Source organism: Balaenoptera physalus (genome assembly GCF_965194825.1).
Source record: "Balaenoptera physalus genome assembly, chromosome: 20".
In the NCBI taxonomy this organism is placed as follows: Eukaryota; Metazoa; Chordata; class Mammalia; order Artiodactyla; family Balaenopteridae; genus Balaenoptera; species Balaenoptera physalus.
Genome location: NC_138901.1, coordinates 21143426 through 21168042, shown reverse-complemented (window position 1 = coordinate 21168042; position 24617 = coordinate 21143426). Strand labels below are relative to the sequence as shown.

The 24617-nt window shown below is 50.9% G+C and overlaps 1 protein-coding gene and 1 pseudogene across 10 annotated transcripts in view; one reads left to right on the top strand and one right to left on the bottom strand.

The window, feature by feature from the left end:
* Positions 1-4402: 4402 nt before the first annotated feature.
* The window catches only part of ATP6V0A1 (ATPase H+ transporting V0 subunit a1), a 55751-nt gene continuing 35536 nt past the window's right edge, over positions 4403-24617 (bottom strand). For 4 of the 9 annotated variants that reach the window (XM_082440588.1, XM_082440590.1, XM_082440592.1 and 1 more), the window contains 7 exons: positions 23930-24146; positions 22885-22992; positions 17556-17663; positions 16574-16591; positions 12108-12225; positions 11640-11811; positions 4403-6041 (listed from right to left, as the gene is read on the bottom strand). In XM_082440588.1, the coding sequence (XP_082296714.1) occupies positions 5948-6041; positions 11640-11811; positions 12108-12225; positions 16574-16591; positions 17556-17663; positions 22885-22992; positions 23930-24146 (835 nt within the window). In that variant the 3' untranslated portion in view covers positions 4403-5947. Of the gene's footprint in view, positions 6042-11639; positions 11812-12107; positions 12226-16573; positions 16592-17555; positions 17664-21973; positions 22049-22884; positions 22993-23929; positions 24147-24617 lie in introns of all 9 variants that reach the window. The other 5 variants (XM_082440595.1, XM_082440594.1, XM_082440589.1 and 2 more) reach the window with 3 other exon arrangements.
* Positions 18974-19515, top strand: LOC309649936 (large ribosomal subunit protein uL15 pseudogene; annotated as a pseudogene). Its single transcript has one exon. The product of its transcript is annotated as a large ribosomal subunit protein uL15 pseudogene (transcript).

The following is a 24617-nucleotide window of genomic DNA, read 5'->3' as shown; positions in this document are numbered from 1 at the left end:
AGCTTTTCCCAGAGAGCAGCTCCTAGACCTGCCCAGAGAGATGGGCCCTCATGGAGCTATAGCTTGTGGCCCCCCAGGCCTCTCTACACTCCCTCCAACACCCCCTTCCAAACACTTCTGGCTTCAGGTGAGATTTGTCGGACTCTCCTCCTCCCAGGACCTGTTTTACCAGCAATTTGGATCTTAGGGAACACATTGCTTGGGGGAATTGGGCTGCAGGTCCACCGTCAGGCTCAGGGTGCCTCTCTGTGGGGTCTGGATTCATCCAGAATGGCAGACGGCTGCTGGCAGGGGCAGCAGGTTGGGGAAACCATCCCGGGGGGTTGGTAGCACGTTCACAGCCTGAGCTCATGGATGCTTGGCAAGAGTGTCACCGATTACTCCGAGTGTGTCACACTGTCTTTCTCATCTTCCCCACCAAGCTGGGAAATCTTTGAGGACAATAGGGGGCTGGTTGAAGAAATTAAGTTGCATCAATAGGATGAAATACCAAGCATTTGCTAAAAAAAAAAAGTGAGGAAGATGTGTTGGTGCTGATTCGGAATGTTCTGCAAAGTATATTTTTTAAAAAGAGGGCAAGGAATTCCCTGGTGGTCGAGTGGTTAAGACTCAGCACTTTCACTGCCGAGGGCCCGGGGTTCAACCCCTGGTCGGGGAACTAAGATCTCACAAGCCGCACGGCCAAAAAAAAAAAAAAAAATTAAAAAGATGTCAAATCAGGACTTCCCTGGTGGTCTAGTGGGTGAGACTCCGCACTCCCAATGCAGGGTAGTTCGGCCAGGTTCGATCCCTGGTCGGGGAGCTAGACCCTGCACGCATGCTGCAACTACGAGTTCTCATGCGGCAACTAAGAGCCTGCATGCCGCAACTAAACATGCTGCAACAAAGATACCGCGTGCCGCAACTAAGACTCGATGCAGCCTAAATAAATAAATAAAATATTTTAAAAAACCAGCTAAATATTGAGTTTATAAAAAAAAAAGATGTCAGATCACTGGGTATAGTACATCCCATTTGTTGTTGTTTTTTTTTAAGGCTATGTAAATAGTGCTCGCTTCGGATGAGGTACTGGGACGCTGGAGCAGAAGACTTACTTTTATAATAGGGCCTTTTGTACTGTTTGATCCTTTTACCACGTGATATATTTTATTACTTTTTCTCTCCGCTCCTATCTCATCTCTTTCGTTCCTGCCAGCCTCCCCTCTGTCTAGGCACCCCAGAATCCCTCCAGATCCCTTGTCCCTCTGCCTTGCCAATCCAGTTGCCTGCCTGTCACCGCCCTGCTAGGATCCCACCCATCTTACCTGTGGGGAGGAACGAGTCCTTCCCTGTCTGGCCACCAGGGAGCAGCCTACGTCTTGCCTTGGGTAGGCTGGAGAGGGAAGGGCAGGCAAACAGGCTCAGATCTGAGGGGAGCTCCAATGCCCTTTCCACCCAGGGCTCCTGGGTAGAAAGAGGCACAGTACTACCCAGGTCCCCAGTGAGGGACAGGAAAGGGGGGAGGGGTTCGGAAGGTGGTGATGGAATTGTCCCCTATCTTTATAATACTGAGCAGGCCCAAAGTCACCCTCTCCACATTGGTTCTAGGATGGGAAGAATTCGCTGGTTGGGGGCACAGACTCACTAAGCAGATGCCTGGGCTCCAGGGATTCCACAGGAGGGGATCAGGGTAAAGGCCAAGACTCTTAAAAATAGGAGCAATGGAGCCATCCTGTTCCCCACCCCCACCCCAGGGCTCCTGGGAATTCCCACACCCTCCAGGGCTCAGTTCCCAGTTGGTCCCATCTTTAGCTGGCTGGGCTGGAAGCAGCCCAAGGCCCTAGATCCTGGAAGCTCAGCTTAGCCAATGACCCACTGGCCCAGGTCTTCTCATCCAGGCTAGGGAGGAATTTCTTCCCGGGGAGGTCCTAGTCCTCCCTCCCCAGCCCCATTTTATTGATCTATACCAGAAAGTTTACCAGTTTAAAGTGTACAACTCAATAGTTTTTTAGTATGGCCACAGAGTTGTGCAACTGCCACCATAATCTAGTTTTACATTTCATCATCCCCCAAAAGAAACCCTGCCCCCAACCCCATCCAGCAGCTGGTCCTAGGCAACCACCCATCTACTTTCTGTCTCTACACATATGCCCATTCTAGACATTTCACATAAATGGAATTATACATTATGTGGCCTTGTGTCTGAGGTCCATTCTTGTTGCAGCATGTATCAGTACGTCATTCCTTTTTATTGTAGAATAATACCCATTGTATGGATATACTGCCTTTTGTTTACCCATTCATCAGCTGATAAACATTTGGGTTGTTTCCATTTAGGGCTATTATGAATAATGCCCCTATGAACACTTGTGCACAAGTTTGTGTGCACATTTTTTCATTTTTCTTGAGTAGAAATCTAGAAGTCAAATTGCTGGGTCCTAAGTTAATCCTACGTTTAACATTTTGAGAAACTGCCAGGCTGCTTTCCAAAGCTGCTGCACCATTTTACAGTCCCACCAGCAGTGGATGGGGGTTCCAGTTTCTCCACATTCTTGTCAACACTTGTAATTTTTTTTTTTTTTTTTAATATTTGGCTGCGTTGGGTCTTTGTTGCTGTGCACGGGCTTTCTCTAGTTGTGGTGCATGGGCTTCTCATTGTGGTGGCTTCTCTTGTTGCGGAGCACGGGCTCTAGGCATACTGGCTTCAGTAGTTGTGGCACACGGGCTCAGTAGTTGTGCCTCGTGGGCTCTAGAGCGCAGGCTCAGTAGTTCTGGTGCATGGGCTTAGTTGCTCTGCGGCATGTGGGATCTTCCCGGACCAGGGCTTGAACCCATGTCCCCTGCATTGGCAGGCGGATTCTTAACCACTGCGCCACCAGGGAAGTCCCTAAACTTAATTGTCTTTTTAAAATGATTGCCTTTTTAGTGGGTGTGATGTGGTGTCTCCTCGTGGTTTTGATTTGCATTTTCCTAATGACTAATGATACTGAGTACCTTTTCATGGGCTTATTGGCTATTCGTGTTTTCTTTGGAGAAATGCCTGTTCAGATCCTTTGTCCTTTTAAAAACTGAGGTATTTGTCTTTATTACTGAGTTGTAAACGTTCTGTATATATTCCAGATACAAGTTCCTTATGAGATACATGCTTTGCAAATATTTTCTTCCAGTGTGAGGGTTTTCTTGATCCTGTCCTTCGAAGCACAAAAGTTTTTAATTTTGCTAACCGAACTTATCTTTTATCTTCTTTTTTATCACTCGTGCTTCTGACGTCATATCTAAAAACCACTGCCTAACCCAGGGTCAGGAAGATGTACTCCTATGATTTCCTCTAAGACTTCTCTTATGTTTAGGTCAGTGATCCATTTTGAGTTAATTTTTGTATACAGTGGATAGCAGTCCAAATTTGTTCGTTTCCATGTGGGTACCCAGTTGTACTAACACCATCTGTTGAAAAGACTGTTTTTTCCCCAGTGAATTATCTTGGCCCCTGTGTGGAAAACCAGTGGACTATACACGTTAGGGTTTGTTTCTGAACTCTCAATTCCAGTCCATTGATTCCTAGTTATCTATCTGAGTCAGTAACAGAGAAGAGGTTAAAAGGGCTCATTTTCCTGAATGTCCACCCGCAACTTTTTGAGGAGTGGATGCTGGGTGTTGTACCCAGGGCTGCTCCAGGGCAGGTGGCCCGTCAGGGAGGAGAGGGTTTGCGGAGCATGGAATGAACGGGGTGTTCCCGCCCCTCCTGGAGCAGCAGTTGGTGGCCTGCTGCTCACATTCCTGGGCAGCCCCTGCCCTGGAGGCCCCAAGAGGGAGGAATGGAGAGGGAGGGCTGAGAAAGAATGCGGTCACCTTACAAGGCAGTGAGGAGGGAGAAGGCGCCCGCCCTGCCCACCCCGCCTGCCAGGACATCCCGTTGGGCTCTTGGGCTGCCTGCCTCAGCACCTCGAATTTTCCAGCTGCCCTGAGGAACCAACCTTACGCTGAGCCTCCGCCTACACCAAGGCCAAAGGCAATCAGGGCTCAAAATAGCCAGGCTGCTGAGCCTTGGAGAGCACGCTCGCAGAAGAGGGAGAGGAGGGTGGGCAGACGTCCAGGTCCCTGCTTCCCCCGGCTGTTTGGGTGTGTGGTGCAGAAAGCGGGACGGAGATGGGTCCCCAAGTCCCCTCCCCCACATGGGTAGTGTCTGAAAAGCTGCCTTGGCTCAGGGAGTGGGAAGGCCCCTGGGAAACTTGAGATAAGGTGAGAATTTCATTAACTGCCTGGCCAGGGCCACTGCAACTGCGGTCTTTGATCAGAGGAAAAAGCAGAAATGCTGACAGAGGGAAGTGGCAGGTGTAAGGATACTAGGTGGGCTCAGGAGGGCTGAGCCTTGAGTGACGCAGGGGCTAGGGGCTGTGAGCACGCAGACAAGCAGCCTCCCTGATAGAGTCAAACACACTTTATTCCGCAGGGGAATGTCTGAACAGAAGGGCCTTGGGCAGGATTCCTGATAAAGAACTCTGCTTCAAACTCCTGCCGCTGTAAACAGAGCAAAGATCATCATGTAAACCACGGGGAGGGAGGGACCGGACGGGAGGGGGCTCTGCACAAGGGCTGGGTCGGGTCACACTGGCTACTGCGCGGTGAAGCTGGGGCGGTGGCCCAGCCTGGGAGAGTCCAGTGAGCAGTGCTAAGCAGCTCCCAGACAAGCAGGGGGTAGGGGTGGGGGGTGGGGTGGGGTGGGAAGGGGCCGACCAACTGAGGGGGTCCTCTCGCCCACTGAAGGCACAGGGATCAATTTAGCTGAAGCAGCCAGGGCTGCTGTGCCAACGCATGATTAAAAGGCCCCAAGATCCACATCCTGGTGTGGGGGTGATGGGGCGGCGGCCCTTTGGGGGCGCTCCCCACCAGCCCACAGGCCAGGGCCACGCAGCTCTCACAACTGCACGCACTGGCGGCCCTGCCAGCTGCCTCCAATCAGCAAATGGTAAATGACGTTGACTTTCCCTGCCCAGGACCCACTTACTCCACTTGGGGTCGGTGTGGAAGTGGGGAGGGGCACCGGTGGGCAGAGCAAGGCTGGTCTGCAGGCAGAACCACCCCTAATGACTACAGTGCTGCACTCAAGACTCGTGATTGGGGGTGGGGAAAGGTCGCTGGGTCTGCACCAGGAAAGAGCGTGGACTTGGACCCTCTGCCCCGAGGGCGTGCTTGCGGCCCATGCACGGCCTGAGAAGCAGTCACCAGAGCCAGCCAGGACCTCTGCTTTTGGTCCTCCCAGCTGTGCATGTTATGCTGGGTGCTAAAAGGGCATTCTGGGAAGGAGCAGGAGAGGGTGTGAGTTTAGGGTGGGGGTCAGGAAGGTGGTGCAGGGTATCCGGGGACCCTTGGGGCTGCCAGGGAGAAGCCACGCACGCTGGCACAGTTGGGTCCAGCTGAATTCCTGATTAACGAGCGCACTGAAGACCAGAGGGGGTGGGCAGAGGACAGAAGCACCATCTTCCTGGACCCACCCCTGCTAATCCAAGAGTGGGGAGTGTTAAAGAGCACCCCATCCCCCACCGGAAAGGAGAGTGGCAGGAGCAGGGAGCTCAGAGTCTGGGTGTGGACGGTGAAGGCGCTCCCTCCAAGCGCTCTGGGCTCCTGTGTAAATGCACAAACTGCTTCACCACCAGGGGGCACAGGAAGGGCTGGACAGAGGCTGGGAGGGCAAGGAGGGTGCCCAGCGGGAGTGGGTTTGAGTGACGGCTCGGGCCCGCTTCTCTCCAGAAAATCACTGCACTACAACACACAAAGCTGGAGGTGGCAGGGGACCCAGGAAGGGCTGGGTCTGTCTAAATGACTCACAGGGGGCTGGGGGAAGGGTGGCAGGGATGACTCAGATGCCCTGATACCCAGGGCTCACAACCAACAGGAAAGCGGAGCACAGCTAATCACCGTGGAGGGAGCGGGGAGGGCAGAGGGCGCACAGCGCCCCTGAGGGAGGGGCTCATTCGTCAAACTTCCCTTCTCGGATGTGCTCGAAGGAGAAGGGTAGGAACTTGAAACCCGTCCCGCTGTAGAATTTATTCTGGAATTCCACCCTGGAGAAAGAGAAGAGGAGAGTCATCATTCCACAGAAACCTTCTGGGACTCCACAGTTGGGCCAGAAAGATGACCCAACCCCAAGCTCCCCGAGCCTCCTGCCACCCACAAAGCCCAGACCTCGGCCTGCTCATGGCGCACACGACCCTAATCCTAACACAACCTCCCACTCGTGACGCCCAGGGCCTGCCCGCGGCAAAAGTGCACACCAGTGCAACGGTTTGGCCTCAGTTCCTGCTCTGTCCTGCTCAGCAGAGAGTGTGTTTATGCAAAACTCTCTGCAGAGGGCCACGTGCAAAAAACGTTCAGTTGGCCTGAGTCTCTAACGATGAAGAAGAGTCCCCCCAACACCCCCTTCCTGGCAGGGCCTGCAGCGGACCTCCAAGGGAAGCCTGAGTAGCCACCAGCTCAGCGCAAGGAACCCTGGCAGGCGCCACTGTTTTCTTGTTTATTTCTCTTCTGGGGGAGGAAGGAGAAGGGAGGGTTGCTAGTGAACGGTGGAGGCTTTCAACTTAGGGAGGAAATTCCCAGGAAAGGGGGAAGTTAGGAGGGGAAGTCTTCTCAAAGCAACGGCAAAAATATTCTCCAACTACAAAAACATCTAAGAAAGAATTCTTCTCTTGGGGACTGAAAGGAAAAACAGCTTTAGCTCCCTTCCCCGGCAGCCCAGCATCCATCCCTGATGGTCTCTCTGGGCCCTTCAAACTCTGAGGGGGCAGGAAGGAGTCCACGCCTGTATGCAGAGCCAGGCTGCGAGTTCGCCCTGGATGTCTGCCCAGCAACCAAATCACCGCCAAATATGGGCAGAAAAATGCATGATTCAGAGGATAAAAAAGCCAAGGAGAGCTGCCCTGAGGAATAGTTTCCACTCAGTGCTGTGTGACCCTGGGGGCCCGAGATCCCTGCGATAGCAGGCTGCGCTGGGCCCGGGGCAGGCTGCAGGCAGCGGTTTGACTGCACAGCAGGGCGCCAAGACGCTCTCCACCTTCATGCCCCTCACTCAGCCTTCAGCCTTCAGCCTTCAGCCAGGGCGGCCTCCCTCCAAGATAAGGGAGGAATCAGTGAAAAGGGAGTGGGAAGAGGACTGTCTGCTGGTGGCCCCGAGAGGTCCTCAGAGGCCCCTTCAGCCCTGGGGCGCTGGCTGAGGACCCTGACTGCAGAGCCGCCAGCTCCACCCGCTGGGGAGAAGAGGGGAACAGAATTTTCTGTGCGGCCATAAGAACAGGCAGCCTTCTCCCCGACCCCCCATTCCGGGGGCCGCACCAAGGTCCCCAAAGCCTCCCGGCCCCTGGAGGATTCCCATCAGTGTCTCGGCCAAGCCTCGCTCAGAGAAAATGGGATCCAGGAGGGGGTATTTCAAACTGCAGTCGGTCACAGAACTCAGCCCTGTGTCCCAACACCTGGAGAAGAGGGCCCAGCTCCTGAGGCCTCCTCTGGGGGAATGCGGTGGGGATGGGGGCAGGTTCCTGCTTCCTGCCCCCTGCGGTGACGACTGAATCCTCCACGCTGGGTAGGCTGTGTCTGCACGCGCGGCAATGGTATTTCACTTTGTTCAACAGTGTACGGCCAGCCGGTGGGCAGCTCACCTTGGGGTCTGTGAGGTATCCGGAACTCTGACCTCTGGCTGGCTCATCACACAAACAATGCTAACTCCAGACTGGGTGAATGGAGAAGCTGCAGACGTTCTCAGACGCCTGAGGGATCACCACCCTTCTCTTGGCATCACCCTGCCTGCCTCATCTACATCAGGGGACACGCGCCTGGGATGGGGGCACATAAATTCTGCTGTGTGAGCAGATGGGCGGTCCCTCTGACACACCACCTGACACCACCTCACCCACCAGCTGCTGCTCGAGGTTAGGGACTTAGGGTGGCCCCCACCAGGGACATCTTGGGTATCTCAGCGTCAGCCTGACTTCGCCTCCCTTCTCATCCGTGCTCACCCTAACCTCCCAGCACAAAGCTGGAAAGCAGTTTCCCTGTTGGTCTCCCCGCCCTCTTCTCCCTCCCAGCCAGGGAACTGTGTGCTTCCTGAGAAAGTATAAACATGAAGTTCTCTGTGCCGGGGCACAGCGGGGCCCCGCTGGCTGCCCTGCAAGTTCTTCCTTCTTGAGGGGCTCTGCTCAGGGCACCTCCATGGACCCTGCCACGCCCCAGGCCACTAAAACGCATCTCAGGATTCAGCAGATGTGAGGAGAGCCTCAGGCAGTCAGATGGGGTTCTCTGTCACCCCTGCCAGCTGCCGCACCTGGAAAAGGCAACCCAGTGGCCCAGAAGGACTAACTGGAAGTCCAGAGAGAGAGTTCTCCTGCTACGTGACAGAAGCCATGTCTTCTCAAGTGAATGAAGGGGGAAAGCCTGGGCCTCTTCCCTTGCCTGTGGGGATGTGACCGAGGGGAGGCAGTTTTAGAAAGATGGCTCTGTCCCTCTCTGCGCAGTGCCGGGGCCATGAGGTCACATTTCAGGTGTTCTTGTGCTCCTGAGCAGCCACTCCTTCAGCCACCCCGCGGGGTCCTGCTGTGGCGCCACTGAATTCCTTACAACACACTGGTCCCCAAATCTGTCCCGTTAGCCCCCAGTCTGTGAGTGTTCACGTGGAATCTGTTAGCTAGGAAGGGATGAGCTTCCTGTGAAGGCAGGCCATGGGGCAGCAGTCTTTCTGCTAATAGCACTCCGGTGTCCACAGTGAAAACCACAACTCACACCCCTGCCTTTGCCTTTTCTGAGGAAGAAAAGACATCTCATTATGGTAGCCAAGAAGACCAAGCACAGTACACACAGCTGGTAGGAGGAAAAGAGACGGACGTAACTCAGGAGGAGACAGAATTAGCAGGCGCATGAACCCGCTCACTGCTGTTTCCAGATGTCACCTGCCTCCTCATGACCCTACATGAACCTCAGACCTGTGGTTTATCCTTGCTTTCAAATCACATGTTTTTCTTCTTGTCCCCACCAAAAAGACCCAGAACTTGTGTAATGGGGCAGCCCTTGCATCAGAATCAAGAAACCCCAGCTGAGCACCAGGGGTGAAGTGACAGGTATGAAGATGCCCAGGCCGGACGCCAGGAAAAATCGCAGCAATGTCCCTGCAGCCATTTTCAGTGGGCCCAGCTCTTCCCACCCCCAAGAGGATGGCCTCAACACGGAATTCCTGCAGTCCTGCTGGACTAAGACCCAGGAATCCTCGAGGCATATCCACACTCGACCAGGAGGGGGTGCATGAGCACCAATTTCATTCACTCCTTTCTGGTGGTGGGGGAGATGCTCCAAACAGGCCCCCAGTGACGGGATTCTGAAAGCTGCACAAAGGAGTTTTCACTGTTTTTTCTCTTCTACCCAATATTTCCACTACCAAACAACAGCATCCACCCACCACCCTGCAAGTACTCCTTGCAAACTGCATCTGCGAGGCATTCAAGTGGTATCACGTGCATCCCCCTGGAGTCTCCCTTCTCTCTAACAGACCGGAAGCAGATCTCTACAGGGGCCACAGCCCTCTCCGCAGGGCAGCCGCGTCTGCAACTGAACACAGGTTTATGGTGTGCCAGGGCACCGCGGCAGTCACTTGGTCTGTGCATTATTTCCTACTTAATCACAGCAACCTTGTCACGTGTACATTATCCTCTCTTTTCACACGAGAGCAAGTGAGGTTCAGAGAGGTTAAGTGCTTTCCTCAGGGTCACCCAGCCAGCACGGGCAGAGCTGGAATTTAAACTCGGGTCACCCGATTCTGAAGCCTGCTCTCTCGCCACCTGTCACTTCCCTGGGCTCGTTCACGAGGACGTGGGAAGACACCTTCACTCGAAGGCCGCAGGTGAGCCCGAGGAAGAAGTAATCCTGCAGGTAGCAAAGCATGACCTCCCAATCGCCTCAGCTCATTCTGGACAACAGGCCTGAGCGCAGGCGGCCCTCCGTGCTCCGCGGTGTGCCTGGCTCACTGCTCTGACAGGTCGGTTCCAGCTCCTTGGCTGCTCCCACCACCCAGGGAGGATGCGACAGGCTCCCCACTTGGGCTGCAGTCAAGGTGGCGTGGTAACTGCTCCCTCAAGCCCAGGGCTCAGGAGACGGGAAGGGAACAGGAAAGGAAGCCGAGAGGGCAAGAAAAAGTGAGTCACCCCAGGGTGGCAGCACAGACGTCCCCTCGCACTGAGTGGTAGGAAGTGTGCCCGGGTGAGCGTGCGCTGATAAGCTGAGAGCCGGTGGCGTGGCCAGCCTCCCGGCTCCCAGTAAACAGCAGCTGGGCGGGGAGGGGACGGGAGGCGGGAGGAGAGGGCTAGGCCTGAGAAAGCACCGTGTACTGACGCAGCAGGACAGAGTCTTCTAGAGGAGCTTTTGAGAGAAGGGTAAGTCCCGGCCACGACTCACCCTTACATGCCTCACGTCCCACCTCTGTAATTCAGAACAACAAACGGTGGAATCTTTGAGCAGGCTCAGCTGTAACCAAGCCAGGAGAAAAATCAAAGATAAAGGGAGTGGGGAAGAGGTTTCTCAGCTTCAGATTTTGGTTTTCTTCAGGTTTCGAGAAGTGATGGAAAGAGACAGTCACGGCCCTCTTCTGACCTTGAGGTCATTAACACCACAGATCATCTCGTCTAGGGAGTCCTAAGGTAGGGTCAGTGAGTTTGTGAGCCCCTAAACTGGTAAAACTGTGTGTGCACACATTGAGGGGGTGTTTCTCTGAGGAGAGGGTCTGGAGCTTCCAGAGCCACTGGACCCCAAAAGAGAGGGAGAATCATAATGTGAAGGCGGAAGTGGAGACTTGAAGATGTAGGGTTTGAGGTAGGGTAGCCAGATAAAGTACGGGATGCCCAGTTTTTAGTATAAGCATGTCCCACGGACATTCGGGAAATACAGTAAAAAAATATTCATCGTTTACCTGAAATCCAAACGTAACTGAGTGCTCTGTAATTTTACTTGCTAAACCTGGCAACCTTACTTTGAGGTCATGGAGTCATGGTCCAGACCAGACCCCAGATCTCCCGCTGCCTGGGGCTGAGCTATCTCCATGCAGAGCCATTAAGAGCCAAAAACGACATTAAAGAAAACTAACAAATCCAAAACCTGCCCTTCCGAAGAAGCTGCTTCAGTGTACTGAGCTAGCGTGCTATGGAGCCAAGAATCCCCCTGCTCACAGAGAGCTGCCAGGGGTCCTACCCAAAGACACTGGCACGATGACAGAATAAGGGGGACGAAATGAGGGCACAGTGTGCTCTAGCACTTTCCTGGACGTAGAATCTATTCCAGAGCTGCTTTCATTGCTCTGAAGACAGGAGAAAGTTATATGCCAGTGCGAAAAACCCCCAAACAAACAAAAAACCCCCAGCAGATCTTTTAAGCCATCATCAAGAGCGCTGAAGAAGGCTGGAGACAGGGAGAGCAACTGTGACAGCACTCACCAGAGGGTCCTCCCTGGCGGCTGTGAGAGCGAGCTGTGCTTTTCTGTGGACATTTCCTGAGGCTCACTACCAAGTACGTCCTGGGGTATGAGGATGTAAAAGCAGATACTTCCTAGTGTCTCTGGATTCTGGACAGGAGTAAGACTGCCCTCAGTGCCGCTAAGGACACGTCCCCACCCTCGGCCCCGCGCTGCCCCTCACCAGTGTAACCGCAGCGCGTGGAGGAAGGCTGAGAGGCCCTCCATGATCAGGAGGATGGCCACAGTCAGGGTGGCGAAGGCGGCGAAGATGAAGAACAGCGCCAAACCTCCCGCCAAGCTCTTCACGCTTAGGCCGATGTGGATCACCATGGTCCAAAGCACCTCCGACAGCTCTGCGGAACGGGGAGAGACATGACATCCGGTTCAGTTGGGCCAGGGGTGCTGCAGGCCTTGCGTTTTGCTCTGCCATCCCTCAACCGCAGTCTTCCTTGCCCCCTGGCTTTCTGCGACCTCACCAGCTAACCTGGCAGAAGCACTGATCCTCCCATCTGGACATCATTCTCTCTGGATTCAGGAGTCAGTAATTCCAGAGGCTTTACATAATGTCCACTCTCTTTAAGCCCCCACCTGAGGGAGTGCCCGGAGAAGGGGAGAAACGTAGTTTTTGACCTGAGAGAAATACACTCACGTGCATGAGCGAGGCTGAGGGCCCAGAGCCGCAGGTAGGAGGCGGTGTTGGAGATGCAGCCCAGGCAGTACTCAATGGTGTGGATGGCCTGGTGGACCATGGTGTCCCCAAAATCAAACTGTCATGGGAGGAAACCAGAGAGAAGATATAAGGCTGGGAGGGGAGTGTGCAGGGCTCTGAGCGCTGGCACGAACGGCTACATGGGCCTGGAGCCCCCGCTGCTGAACTCCTGGTGGGGATTTCAGCTGTGCCGTCCCCAGAAATCCTGCCTGGCTGAGCCCCCGACTGGGACACCCCATGCCCCTCAATACATCACATTTTAATGAACTACGTCTTCATGAGACTCTTCTCAACACATCTGCTCTCTCTCCCCACTAGGCTGTCAGCTCCGGAGTGGGCTGCACGTCAAGCTAAGAGCTGTCTGGGAGCGCCCGCTCTGGCTGACTTCCACCTCACGGAGCCTGAGAGCAGAGCCCTCCTCCGAATGAGCCACGAGGGCAGGAAGGGCTCTGCCCCGGGTCGTACGTCAGGGGACAGGCCACCAGGCTGGAAACTGCCTGGAGAAGACTAAACCTCTGCAGCCACTTCTTATTTTCACAACACGTTGGCGGCAAGATAACCTCCTTTTACTTTTGAGACTTCTGAAAAGATCAGACAGGGACGGTTTGGCAAAAGTTTTACACATTCCTACTTGGACACATGATGAAGCCTGAACAGAACGTGTATTGTTGTTTCTGTTTTCCTCACACTCCCTTTCTTCCAGTTTTTGTCTCAACATCAAAAATTATCTGCAGCATAAAGCGGAGGGGCTGGAGCGAGCTTCCGGGAGCTCCCTGTTAGGGCTGCTCCAAGCCAGGCTGCTTGAGAAGCTGCAGGCACGCTTCCGGGCCTCACTCTCCTGGGTGGGGCCACAGCCACTGAAGGCCAGGAGGTGGGCCATTCCCCTCCCGGGGGCCTCCCCGCCCCTCCCCACGTGGTCCAGACCAGACTCCAGGAGCACAGGGCCACTGCCCAGTGGGCCTCCCCAGCTTGCCCTGCCCACAGGTCAGAGTCTATTTTTCACCAGTTGCTTTGCAGACTCACATGACTTCACCCCCAAAAGATACCAGAAAGAACTGTCTTGAGAAATCACATGGGGCCAGGAGAGGAGAGCTGGCTGGTAAGGCGCTAACGGCCCAGGCCTCACAGGCATGGCCAGTGGGGAGAGGGGCCAGCTCCAACTCGCCATCTCTGGGCGATCGCCTCATTTTCTCTCACCTCTGACTATCTACACCCAGAGTACTTCTGGGCTTTTCTTCTGAAACAGGCTCTTCCAAGTCTCCTAGTTACCCTGAAAACTAGGGTAATCACAGTCACCGGAACCCCAACGTGCTGTTAAGAGCTCTCTGCCACCACTGCTGGCCGTCGCACCAAAGCCCACGTTCTGAGGAAGGACGGGCCCCCAGCTCCAAGGAGCGCAGGGCTTTAACTAAGAGCTCTGAGAAAGAAGCGAGTGCGGGGCTCCCTCAGAACCAGCCCCTTTCAGCATTTTTATTCCACCTTGAGTTTCTCCCATGAACAGCTTTCCTGCCAGGCATTGCTCTCGCTTTTTCCTCTCCTCCATTCCCAACTTCCTGCTTTGCAACCTTGGGTAACTTTTCTTATCTACGTATTGGAGGGAGATATTAAGTGGGACGAGAAGTAAGTGAGAAACCCAGGCAAGCGCTTAGAAGTCTGTCACTGCCCCGTGTGAGTCAGCTACGACTGACCAGGAACTGCCGCCGCCGCCCTAACTCTCTACCTACCTCCCCGCCGCCGCACCACGCCTGCTCCTCACCTCCGGCGCCCTCGGCTCCACACACCTCCTTCGCACGCTCCCCTTACCGCCCAGCCAGGAGGTCTAACAGACATCCTGTGACCTGAGCCTCTGCAGTGTCCGTCACTACTGCCTTGTCTGCCTCCCTCTTGAGGACGCTCACCTCCTCTTGGTTCTCCTCCTACCTCTGGATGTGCCTTCTCGGCCTCCTTCCTGGTTCCTCCTTAAGTGCTGGAGTTCCTGCCTCAGCCCTTACGTCTCTCCTGTAGCACTGCCACTCGGGCCTTCAGTGGCCACCCCGGGAGGGGCTTACAAATGGACACCTCTATTTCCCTGTTGCCTGTTTCCAACCAGCTGTGCCACATCTCTTGCTGCAGCACAGGTGCTTCAAACTCGACGCCACCCAAACTAAACTCACTGATTGCTCTCCTCTGACCCACCAAGACCTACTTCTACTCCTCGTCCCATGTCTAATAGGGGGTCACTACTAGTGCCCCAGGCACCCAAGCCTGGAAGTCGAGCTTGACTTTTCACTCACTCTCACGGCCTACATTCATGAAGGCACTGGGGCCCGCAGCTTTTACTGCCTTCATCTCATATTGGTCCCTTCCTTTCCAACTCCCACTGCAAATGCCTTCAGGCCTCCCAGTTCTTTCCTGATTCCTCTCAGACTGTGCCCCTCCCCCATCAATACACCCCCTACCCTCCACTAGGGTATTTCAGCAATGGCATGCGCTGTGTCACTTCCAGCTTCACTGCCCTCTGACGCTCCTTCTTACCTAAACACTCTACCATGGCTGGTGTCTGCCAACCTCTAGCCTCACTTCACACCAGTCCCTCAACTCCTGACTTCGAGCTCCAGACAAGCTGAATACTTGTTTATCCCCAAAATGTGTCTTTATGACGCAGGCCTCTGTATCTTTATGATAACTATATATACTGATGCATCCACATTCCCTCCCTCTCTCCCTCCACAGAGACGCCGGCTTGACCAAACTAACCTCAGCAATGATTTCCTTACGGAATCCTTTCCAGGTCTCCTCTTCCCTACCCCCACCCCAGTGTTTGTCAGGTGCCCCCTTCCTGTGCTCCCACAGCATCCTGGGCACACCTTGATCACAGCATCGGTCACCCAGACCGTGTCCTAAATTTGGGAGTTCCTTGAAGGCAAGGACTTGTTTTTCTTCTCTCAGTTCCTGCAGCTTTAAACAGAGTGCTTGGCACATGGAGGGTGAATGAATGGATGGGTTGGATGAATGTACCTGGCGAGATGACACAGTGGGGAGAGGTCCCACTGACCCTTGCTGAGTGGTTACAGCCTTCAAAGATTTCCCAGACAATTGACGAGCCTGGCTCTGGTTTGCAGCTGGACTGTTCATCCCCCAGGGAGCGGGACTGCTGCTTCCACCTGTGACGTATTTAGGTAACTGAGACAGTTATCTAAATCTGGCTGTAGAGAACTAGACTGTGTATGTACTTGATGATGGTAAAATGTCCTCACTACTTAGAACGCTGTGGGAAACTGAACCTCTGAGGGAGCTGGGGGGCCAGAGGCTGGGGAGGCGGAATTCCAGTCCATCTTGTTTGGATGTCAACTCCCCTGGGACGTGGCTGCAAGTGAGGTCTACGCTGACAGGGACCTTCCAGGCAGCTCAGCCTGTGGCTCTGCACAGATGAGTGGTCCAGAGGAACACGGAAGCTCCTAGATGCCAGCAAAGGAGCCTCTCCGGCCTTCTGGAAGACCGACAACTGTCTGCTTTCACACAGAACAGCAAAGGTTTTTCCCATTCCCATCCCACTGCCCCCTTTGAGAGGACCAGGAAAGCCAGGAAAGGGAAAGGTTCACAGGTCTGGGTATTTTAGAGAGAAATTTGGGGGGAAGATGCAAACAGTGCAGCAAGGCCTATTAAAAACCCAATTCAAAACTTGTATATTGCTAAATGAACTACTGCTGAGCTAGAAGGCCTTCTACTCTGGCTGTGGCCAGAATATTTAGCCAACTTTCTTTCTACTCTCTGTTGTCCTCTATGTGTGACTAGTATAATATGAACTCCTTTCACACAGATGGATTGTTTTTTCTGGGATGCATCTGAGAGGCAAAGCCTCCTTTTGAAAACTGTCTACCTCCCAACTGGGTCACGTGGAGGTAAAGCTGACCCCAAGCGAACGTCCAGCATTCTCATTCCACGCATCATCAAGCCGATGAGGGCAGCAGGAAGAGGTTGGCTGCATCTCAGACAGGGAGGAAGGGCGAGCTTTCCCATAAGCACTCAGAGGAGCAGGGAGGAAACAGTTATTCCCAGGGGGCAGAGCGTTCATACATAACAACACAGGAGAGGAAGGCAGGGGCCAATGGGATTTAACTCCCAAGGGGAGTCACTTCAAGAATGCCAATGCAGACATTACTTGTAGCTCCTTTAAAGCCATTCTCAAGGCATTAGATCAGCAAAGTCAATGAAACAAAGACAGAGGTGACTGACATGAGATGCAGTTAATGGAGATGAGCTTTCTCAGAACACGGGTTCACAAACTGGTTAGAAATGGCCAGTGAGATGCAGAATACATGGGTGTCATGTGTGGCCCCAGGATGCAGCAGGGACAGCAGAGTGATCACAAGGACGGGAAGAGAAGCCCCAGATAAACATGAAGCTAAAGCCAGCTTGTTTCTTACCACTTCATCCTCGGTAGGCTTGAAAACACAAATTTACACTTAGTGGGAAGCCATGCCACACACAAGGTCACAAGTCATGAGCACAGGGCTACTGGTTGCTTCTTGGGGGCAGGGGCGTGGGGACTGCGAATGTTAAATGGTCTGACATTGGAGGCAAGCCTCCTCAGCATAAACGGAGAGCAAAGTCAGCAGGGCCAAGAGTGTTGATACTTAATCTTTAAAAGGCATCCCAGGCCTTGCAATTTTTTTTTTAAAGTCATACACATAGCAGACGCGGTCAGTCAGACTGCAAAGTCCAGTCCCCTGGGTCCTCAACTCCTTTTCTGTTTGTTTTAAAAAGAATATACTGAATAGATGAGGTTCAAAAGTTCAGCTCAGAGGCTTTGTGGTACGAATGGTCAGGTAAGGAGATTGGATTTTAAAAAATCCAATGGTGGTTTAAGGAAAAGTCTAGCTTGGCTAAACTAGACTAAACTTGGCTAAAAAGTAGGCAAGTCACATTTTTTAAAGGCTCAATAAAATGTCTGCAACAAGAGCACATTAGTGGAACAGGACTTCAAAAGTCCCAGTGATTAAAGTTCCAACGGGAACCATTCTGGGGAGGGGCAAGGGATGAAGGAGCCGCCGTAAGTGGCCTGGGTTTCTGGTAGTAAGAGCTGGGGCGCTGAGGCCAGCTCTGCCTCGGCCCCGAGGAGAGCAGTCAATAACTGAGATCTGCGTGCAGGGTACTGTGGGCCGCTTGGAACTCAGGAAGCCGGACAACAGAACAAAACTGCTGCGGGCTCTGCAGGCAACACCTGGAGTTTAGAGCAGGGACCACTGGAAAAAGCTGTAGTGCCCTAAGAGGTCCAGAAAGCAAGCTGATCCTCAGTATTAGTCTTTTCATTTTTTCGAGGAGTGGACAGGAGTGAGGCCACTTAGGGACACAAGACTAGGGCTGACCCGAGGTGGGAGGAGAGGAAGCCCACACCACTGATCTTACCTCCTCTGCGTCCTCTGAATGGGTGGAGAGCTGGTCATGCTGAATAATCTCAGCATCCTCCTCTGTCGGTCCGTTGCCCACCCTGATCCCACCAAAGTTGAGAGTTCCCTACACAGATGAACAGAAAGAGTAGAATTTGCCTGGGCTTTAATGTGACATTCTGTGACGTGGGGAAGGGCGATGGTTAGTACATACAAACCTCAGAAAAGCATATATTCTAACAACAAAAACAAAACCCACTGATCGAACAGCTAAGTAAAACCAAGCCACTGTTCCCAGCCCAACTACCACCGCCCAGGCCCAGCCCGAACTACATTTACCACCTCATCCTGATCAGAGGCAACAGACAGTTCCTGCTGCACCAAGAGACACCAACCTTGCCTTGGCCAACGCCGACAGAGTCCTGCTTGAGTGAAAAGCTTAATACGAACAAAGTCTCCTAACAAGCGCAGCTCTACCTGTAAAGAGTTCAATGGCCTAAGTTTTTCTGGAACTAAAGATTAGACTTTCTAAGAGGGAGGAGAGCCAAATGACATGGTGATTGCAACCCAGTCTGTTAAGATTTCAACAGGAGCCCGAGACTTCCAGCAACCTCTCCCCGAAACGTACCGGGTCCCTGCCCAGGAACAAAGGACTTCCCAGGTCACAGAAGAAAAAAAAGCTTAATGTACATTAGCTTGTAGCTAGAGAATACTGACTTAAAATAAAACAAAAACAAAAAAAACCCTGATCCTATCCTTCCGTGGAGGATTCTGGAGTGTTAACACAACTCTTCCACAGGCAGGTGGGCAGGTGCTGACTGCGTGCTTGCTGCCTCTCACTCCCCAGGCAGTTTTCAGCAGGGTCCCTAGGACCAGGATTTCTAAGTCAACCTGATTTGGAAAAGTTTGGGTTTACTGAGGCAAAAGGACTTTTTGGGTACGAAAACCAGGCAGAACTGGGGTTAAGTCTGACGGATACCACTTAGTGCTAACCTGCCACAGAGTGAAAAGGAGCTGAAGAAACAGCTCCAAGACCCACTTCATGTGGTTTCTGTCAGGGGAGTCAAACAAGGCAAGAGTTCAAAGACTGCTCTCCTGCAAAATGGCCCCTGAGCAGCAGCACACAGAACGTGCACGCAGCTTCGGTCAATTGCCCCAAGGTCCCTACTCGCAGCTTCACCTCTGGTGTGCACCTATGGCCACAGCCTGCGACCATCAACCCTCAGGGTTTGGGCAGATTCTCTCTCTTCTTCTAGCAGTGGTCAGAGAATCAGCTGCATCAGAATCACGTTGAAAGTTGCATTTCATTAAGCAGAGATTCTCAAATACCACCCCCAGAAGTTGTAAATTTAGTAGGTCTGGGGTGGGGCCTAGAAAATCTGTATTTTAAAAAATATTTCCCCAAGTACAAACTGTATGATCATTTCGAGGGTCTATCAAAATGGAAAAGGCATGCACAGCTCTTTGGTCTCGGCCGCCGACATGCCACCCAGACTAAGGAAGACCCGGAAACTTAGGGGCCACGTGAGCCACGGCCACGGCCGCATCGGCAAACACCGGAAGCACCCGGGAGGCCGTGGTAATGCTGGTGGCATGCATCACCACAGGATCAACTTCGACAAATATCACCCAGGATACTTTGGGAAAGTTGGTATGAGGCATTACCACTTAAAGAGGGACCAGAGCTTCTGCCCAGCTGTCAACCTTGATAAATTGTGGACCTTGGTCAGTGAGCAGACACGGGTAAATGCCGCCAAGAACAAGACTGGAGCTGTTCCTATCACAGATGTGGTGCGATCAGGCTACTACAAAGTTCTGGGGAAGGGAAAGCTCCCAAAGCAGGCTGTCATCGTGAAGGCCAAATTCTTCAGCAGAAGAGCTGAGGAGAAGATTAAGGGTGTCGGTGGGGCTTGTGTCCTGGTAGCTTGAAGCCACATGGTGGGAGATTCATTAAATGATAACAAGTGAAAAAAAAAAAAGGGCACACAAAAAAATGCATGCACCCTTTGAGACAGCAAGTCCACTGCTGGGAACATCTTTGCCTGTGAAGTTTTATCAAGATACAAGGATAAGGACGTGCCCTGTGTTATTTGGAATAGCAAAGAACTGGGAACAACCAACAGAGCCATCAACAAGAGAATGATTACATGATTTAAGCACATCCAACAGAATGTTCTATGGAATGCTAGGCAACTATAAGAGTATCACTACGAAACAATCTCTAAGGACACTAAATTTTAAAAAACCTAATCAAGGGACAGCAGAGTGCTACAATTTAATATACAATTGCTAATGTGTTTTAAATATATATGTACATACACATATACATATTTTTATCAATAGATGATAGATATATGCTGATATCTGCAGAAAAAATTTTTAAGGCAAACTTCCCCACCTGTTAACAATACCCTGGAGGAGAAGGTGGGGGAGAAGGGCTGGGGATGGGGAGGCTTTCACTGTCAGTACTATTTGCATCTCTAACCAAGTGCACCTATTGCTTTGATTTTAGTTTTTAATGTCAGTAGGGGGTTGTCTGGATCATGGCATTACAGGCAATCTTTATGTCTTCCTCCACTTGTCTGTTCTGTCTTAATGCCCCAAGAAATAAATTTAAAGTTCACCAGGTGATTCTGATGTGTAGTCAGATCTGAGAACCACTGAAGAGCCTGGCACCTCCAGGTCATGCAAATATTACACCTGACAACCCACAAAAGGTGGACTAAAGGTGCAACACAGGTGCACTTTTCTGCAGCACTTTCTGCACCACACTGGTGACAGGAGAGGACTCCAGAGTATCTTGGGATGGATCCCAGGGTCGAGGAGGCAGGCTTTAGGCTTTAAGGCCTAAAGCAGAAAGCCATTTCTGAAGCTTTCCCCAATCAGCAGATGAAGTGAGGGGCAGACAGGTTAAACCTCCCAGCCAGACACGAATAAGTGTCCCTTCAGAACAGAGGGGATGTGAGTTACAGGAAGGGGGATGAGACACACATCAGCAGGAAGAAGAAAAGAAAATATTAAATTGTGATACACTGCTTACAGACAACCAAGAGGACAGAAAACAGAACAAAAACAGATCAGTGTTCATGTCCCCAGCCCTTGGGGTCAGGAATCTAGGACCCCCGTGGTAGAATGATCATCCTGATGCCTTCGGGCTGCCCTCCAGAAACAGATGTTTGGCTAAAGAACCAGGGCGCTAAGAAGTCCCTCTGAATGTGCAGGTTTCCAGACCAGGGACTTTTAACTTGGATAGTATCATAAAAGAGGATGCCAGACTTAAAAGCATCAAGACTGATGCAGCAGAAGCACATCTTAAATAAACTAAGACTAGCAGAAAGAAGAGCACATGGAAAGAACGCCAATATGTGGACAGTATGTGCTTTAAGGGTTGTTTTTTTTTTTTCTCTCATTAGAAAGAAGAGAGTAAGTCCCCATTTGAAAATAATTTTAAGTAGCAACATTTAAGTATCTTCTGATCCAAAATATCAGCCTTTTTAGACTAGTCCTAGAAGGATAATTATAGCAATTTTCTGAGTTAAAATGATCAGGAACACCTAATGAAGGAAATAGTCATCATCTAAACATTTCATTTATCTAAAGGAGTATGATGCTACCAGAACACAATAGTATATGAGTAATCACTACTGGTGAGATTTTTAAAATTTCATAGATTCATTACCTAGAATAGATGGGGCTAATCTGATATTAGTGCATTATAAGATTTTGGTTAAGAGATGTTTTAAGGACAAATACTGAAATGCTTAACATTCAAAGTGCTGTTACCGAATCATGAGCTAGTACTGGAAGAAGGAAAGATCAAAACAGAAGATGACTTTGGTTATTACACCAGATGCAGAGTACACACGAGACACATGGCAGGGTGGAGGTCTCAATGAACAGCTGAGGACATGAGGGCTTCTGAGTCTCTCACAAAAAAGTAGACACATATAAGCTTCCACTGGAAAGAGAGTAAGTTACAGCTAAAATGGACCAAATGTCCAAGCATCACTCTGAAGCAGAACTTTAAAGTGCAGGGAAATCAATTCAAGAATCACAGAGATGTTCTCACTCCATGCTAAAAAAACCCATCCAATACATGGTCACAAAATACAGACATGAAAGTGGATGAGTCCAAGAGCTGCCCTCTTGGATTAAGATGATGGGACTTGGAGAGGGTACAACAACCGCCCTGCTTCCATAGACAGGCCTGTACTTACATACTGAATGGAAACTTAGTGGACCAATGGTAAAGATGATATCAGAATCTATTCCTAAGAGGTGGAAATCTTTTCTGTCATCCTCTCAATGAGTAACAAGGACATACTTCCCAAGAGCACACATGTCCCATGCTCTCGATACAGTTAAAAAGAATTCTGCTGCACTGTTTGCCACCTCTTTAAACAAAACGTGATGGTTTGTTGGTTTTAATTCACTCACTGTTGCAGCCGCTGCTGCCACTAGTCCCCGTTGGCTTGGGGTTGGGCTGACTGGGGCCTCCACAGGTTGCCCTTCCTGATAGTGAATGGAAGAAAAGAGGAAGGGAGAAAGAAACAAAGGAGGGAGGGAGTGAAAGGGGAGACTGAATGAGGGCACATGGAAGGATGAAGATGGTCAGAAAAGGGAGAAGGCAGGTCTTGTAACTCAGCTGCTCTCCAACAGGAGTAACAATCTAACAGCCGCATGAGTCATGCAACAAGATCTTTTGGTCTTTACCAGGCAATGTAATAAGTAAGCATTATTGCATAGCCAGAAATGGACATCTGGCATCTTAAGTGTGTGTGTGTATGTGTGTGTGTGTAATTCAGATGCACACATACATACATAAAGTAAACACAAGTATGTATGCTGTTTCTTAAAAAGAAAAAAAGTTAATGTGCTTTAAACCAAATCTTTCCCCGCCCCGGATGTTTTGGTTGGTGAAAGTATCACGGTCTCCTTTTAAAAGAAAATGTCTCAGCGTCAGCCCTGTGGTTGCCTAGGCAAACCACATGAGTGGGTTCACCTGTCTGCAGCTCTTGCAGCCTTGCTTTGGCTGATGATGCATCGAGACAGGCCCAGACCTGGATTTTGCTGAGCACAACATGAGCAAAGCGTGATCAGGAAAGGTAAAAACTTACGACTTGTTCTCGCTACCTGGGCTACTCAAAGCTGAATCTGGATGTCTGAGCAGCAATTACATGTTTGTTTTTGTTTTTTTTCATTTCAGCAGGTCTAGTGCTCATGCTGGGATACAACACAAATGCATTTTAAGAGAATACAAGTTATGCACAACTCATTATATCCAACGAGGAATTGCCTTGATCTTAAAAAAAAAATCTAGTAACTTTCAGCAACAGAAATACACCCACCAAATGCTTCCTCCTCAAATATTGATGGCGAAGGACCAGTGGTTTAAACAGCAGCATCCAAGGGACACACAGCAGTGCAACCACTACCAGGAAACACTGAATTCCTTTCTGCAAAGTAAGAAGGACAAGGCACATCACATTAATCAAATGTGCAGTTTCCAACTCCGGCACAAATTCCCTCTAAAATAGTACTTTCCTGCCAATTTATGAATAAATAACACAATCCAGTTCCTCAAAATAATTAGCAGATGTTGTGGCAAAGCCCAGGACCGTCCCATAGGATGAGAGTTATAAATTCTACCCTTTCTACATACACAAGTTACAGTTCACCCTCCCAAAGGAGGAGGATGGGCTGAATTTAGATTTGGATGTGTGGGCTGATGGGGATTTTTTTCAAGGCTTTTTTTTTTTGAAGGTATTTTTTTTTTTGATGTGGACAATTTTTTCTTTTTTTAATACATTTTTTTGGCTGATTGTCATTCTGAGGTGCAATTTTTAAATTATTTATTTATTATTTATTTTTGGCCGTGCTAGGTCTTCGTTTCTGTGTGAGGCTTTCTCTAGTTGCGGCAAGCGGGGGCCACTCTTCATCGCGATGCACGGGCCTCTCACTATTGTGGCCTCTCTTGTTGCGGAGCACAGGCTCCAGACACGCAGGCTCAGTAGTTGTGGCTCACGGGCCTAGCTGCTCTGTGGCATGTGGGATCTTCCCAGACCAGGGCTCGAACCCGTGTCCCCTGCATCGGCAGGCAGATTCTCAACCACTGCGCCACCAGGGAAGCCCTGATGTGGACAATTTTTAAAGTCTTTATTGAATTTGTTACAATATTTCTTCTGTTTTATGTTTTGGTTTTTTGGCCGTGAGGCATGTGGGATCTCAGCTCCCCGACCAGGCGTCGAACCCACAACCCCCCTGCACTGGAAGGCAAAGTCTTAACCACTGGACCGCCAGGGAAGTCCCTAAGGCTTTTTCAGGGTCACAGAAACATCTGGCTTCCTGACCTAGGAAAACCACCTAAGACAGTCTACCTCTGGGTTGACGCACCTGTCCAGAATACAGCATCGAATTACCAGAGTCCCCGTAGGAAAAGAGGAACATGTTTATGAAATGGATCAGAAGGCTTGGCGCTTTCTCAGATGTGTGAGCATCATAGGCCGTCCACTTGTAAAAAATAAGGATGACCAAGTAGCCAAACAAAGAGGTCATGAAGATTATTTCCGGAATAAATCCAAAGTAGATATTCAGGGGCTTCTTGAAATAGCTAAAAAGTAAGAGAGAAAAAAATGTTAAAGGTGAACAGACCCAGGGTCACCCCTATACCAAGTATACTAGATTTTCTACCTAATGCACCCTCAACTCTACGTTTATCATGCGAAGAAGCAAAAGCCAGAAGAACTGGAGGCAACAGAAACAAGCAGGATTAACTATGATTGCCAAACTTTTGGACCGTGAACAGCTCCAATACCACCCCTATCAATCTCTCATGAGGAAGAGATGGGAAAATCTAGTACATTCTGAGACCACAGTTCATAAGTTTATGTGAGTTACACGTCAAGGGAAAAGAACATAACTCTCATTTTGATGAAAATTACACAAGATTTTTTTAAAGATCTTGAGTACAACTGTACGTTGTTAAGGGACTAATATTAAGCAAGCTTCATTCAAACAAATGAGATTTTTATAAAAGCATTTCTTTAACATAGAACAGTGTTCTGAGTTATTAATCCCTCCT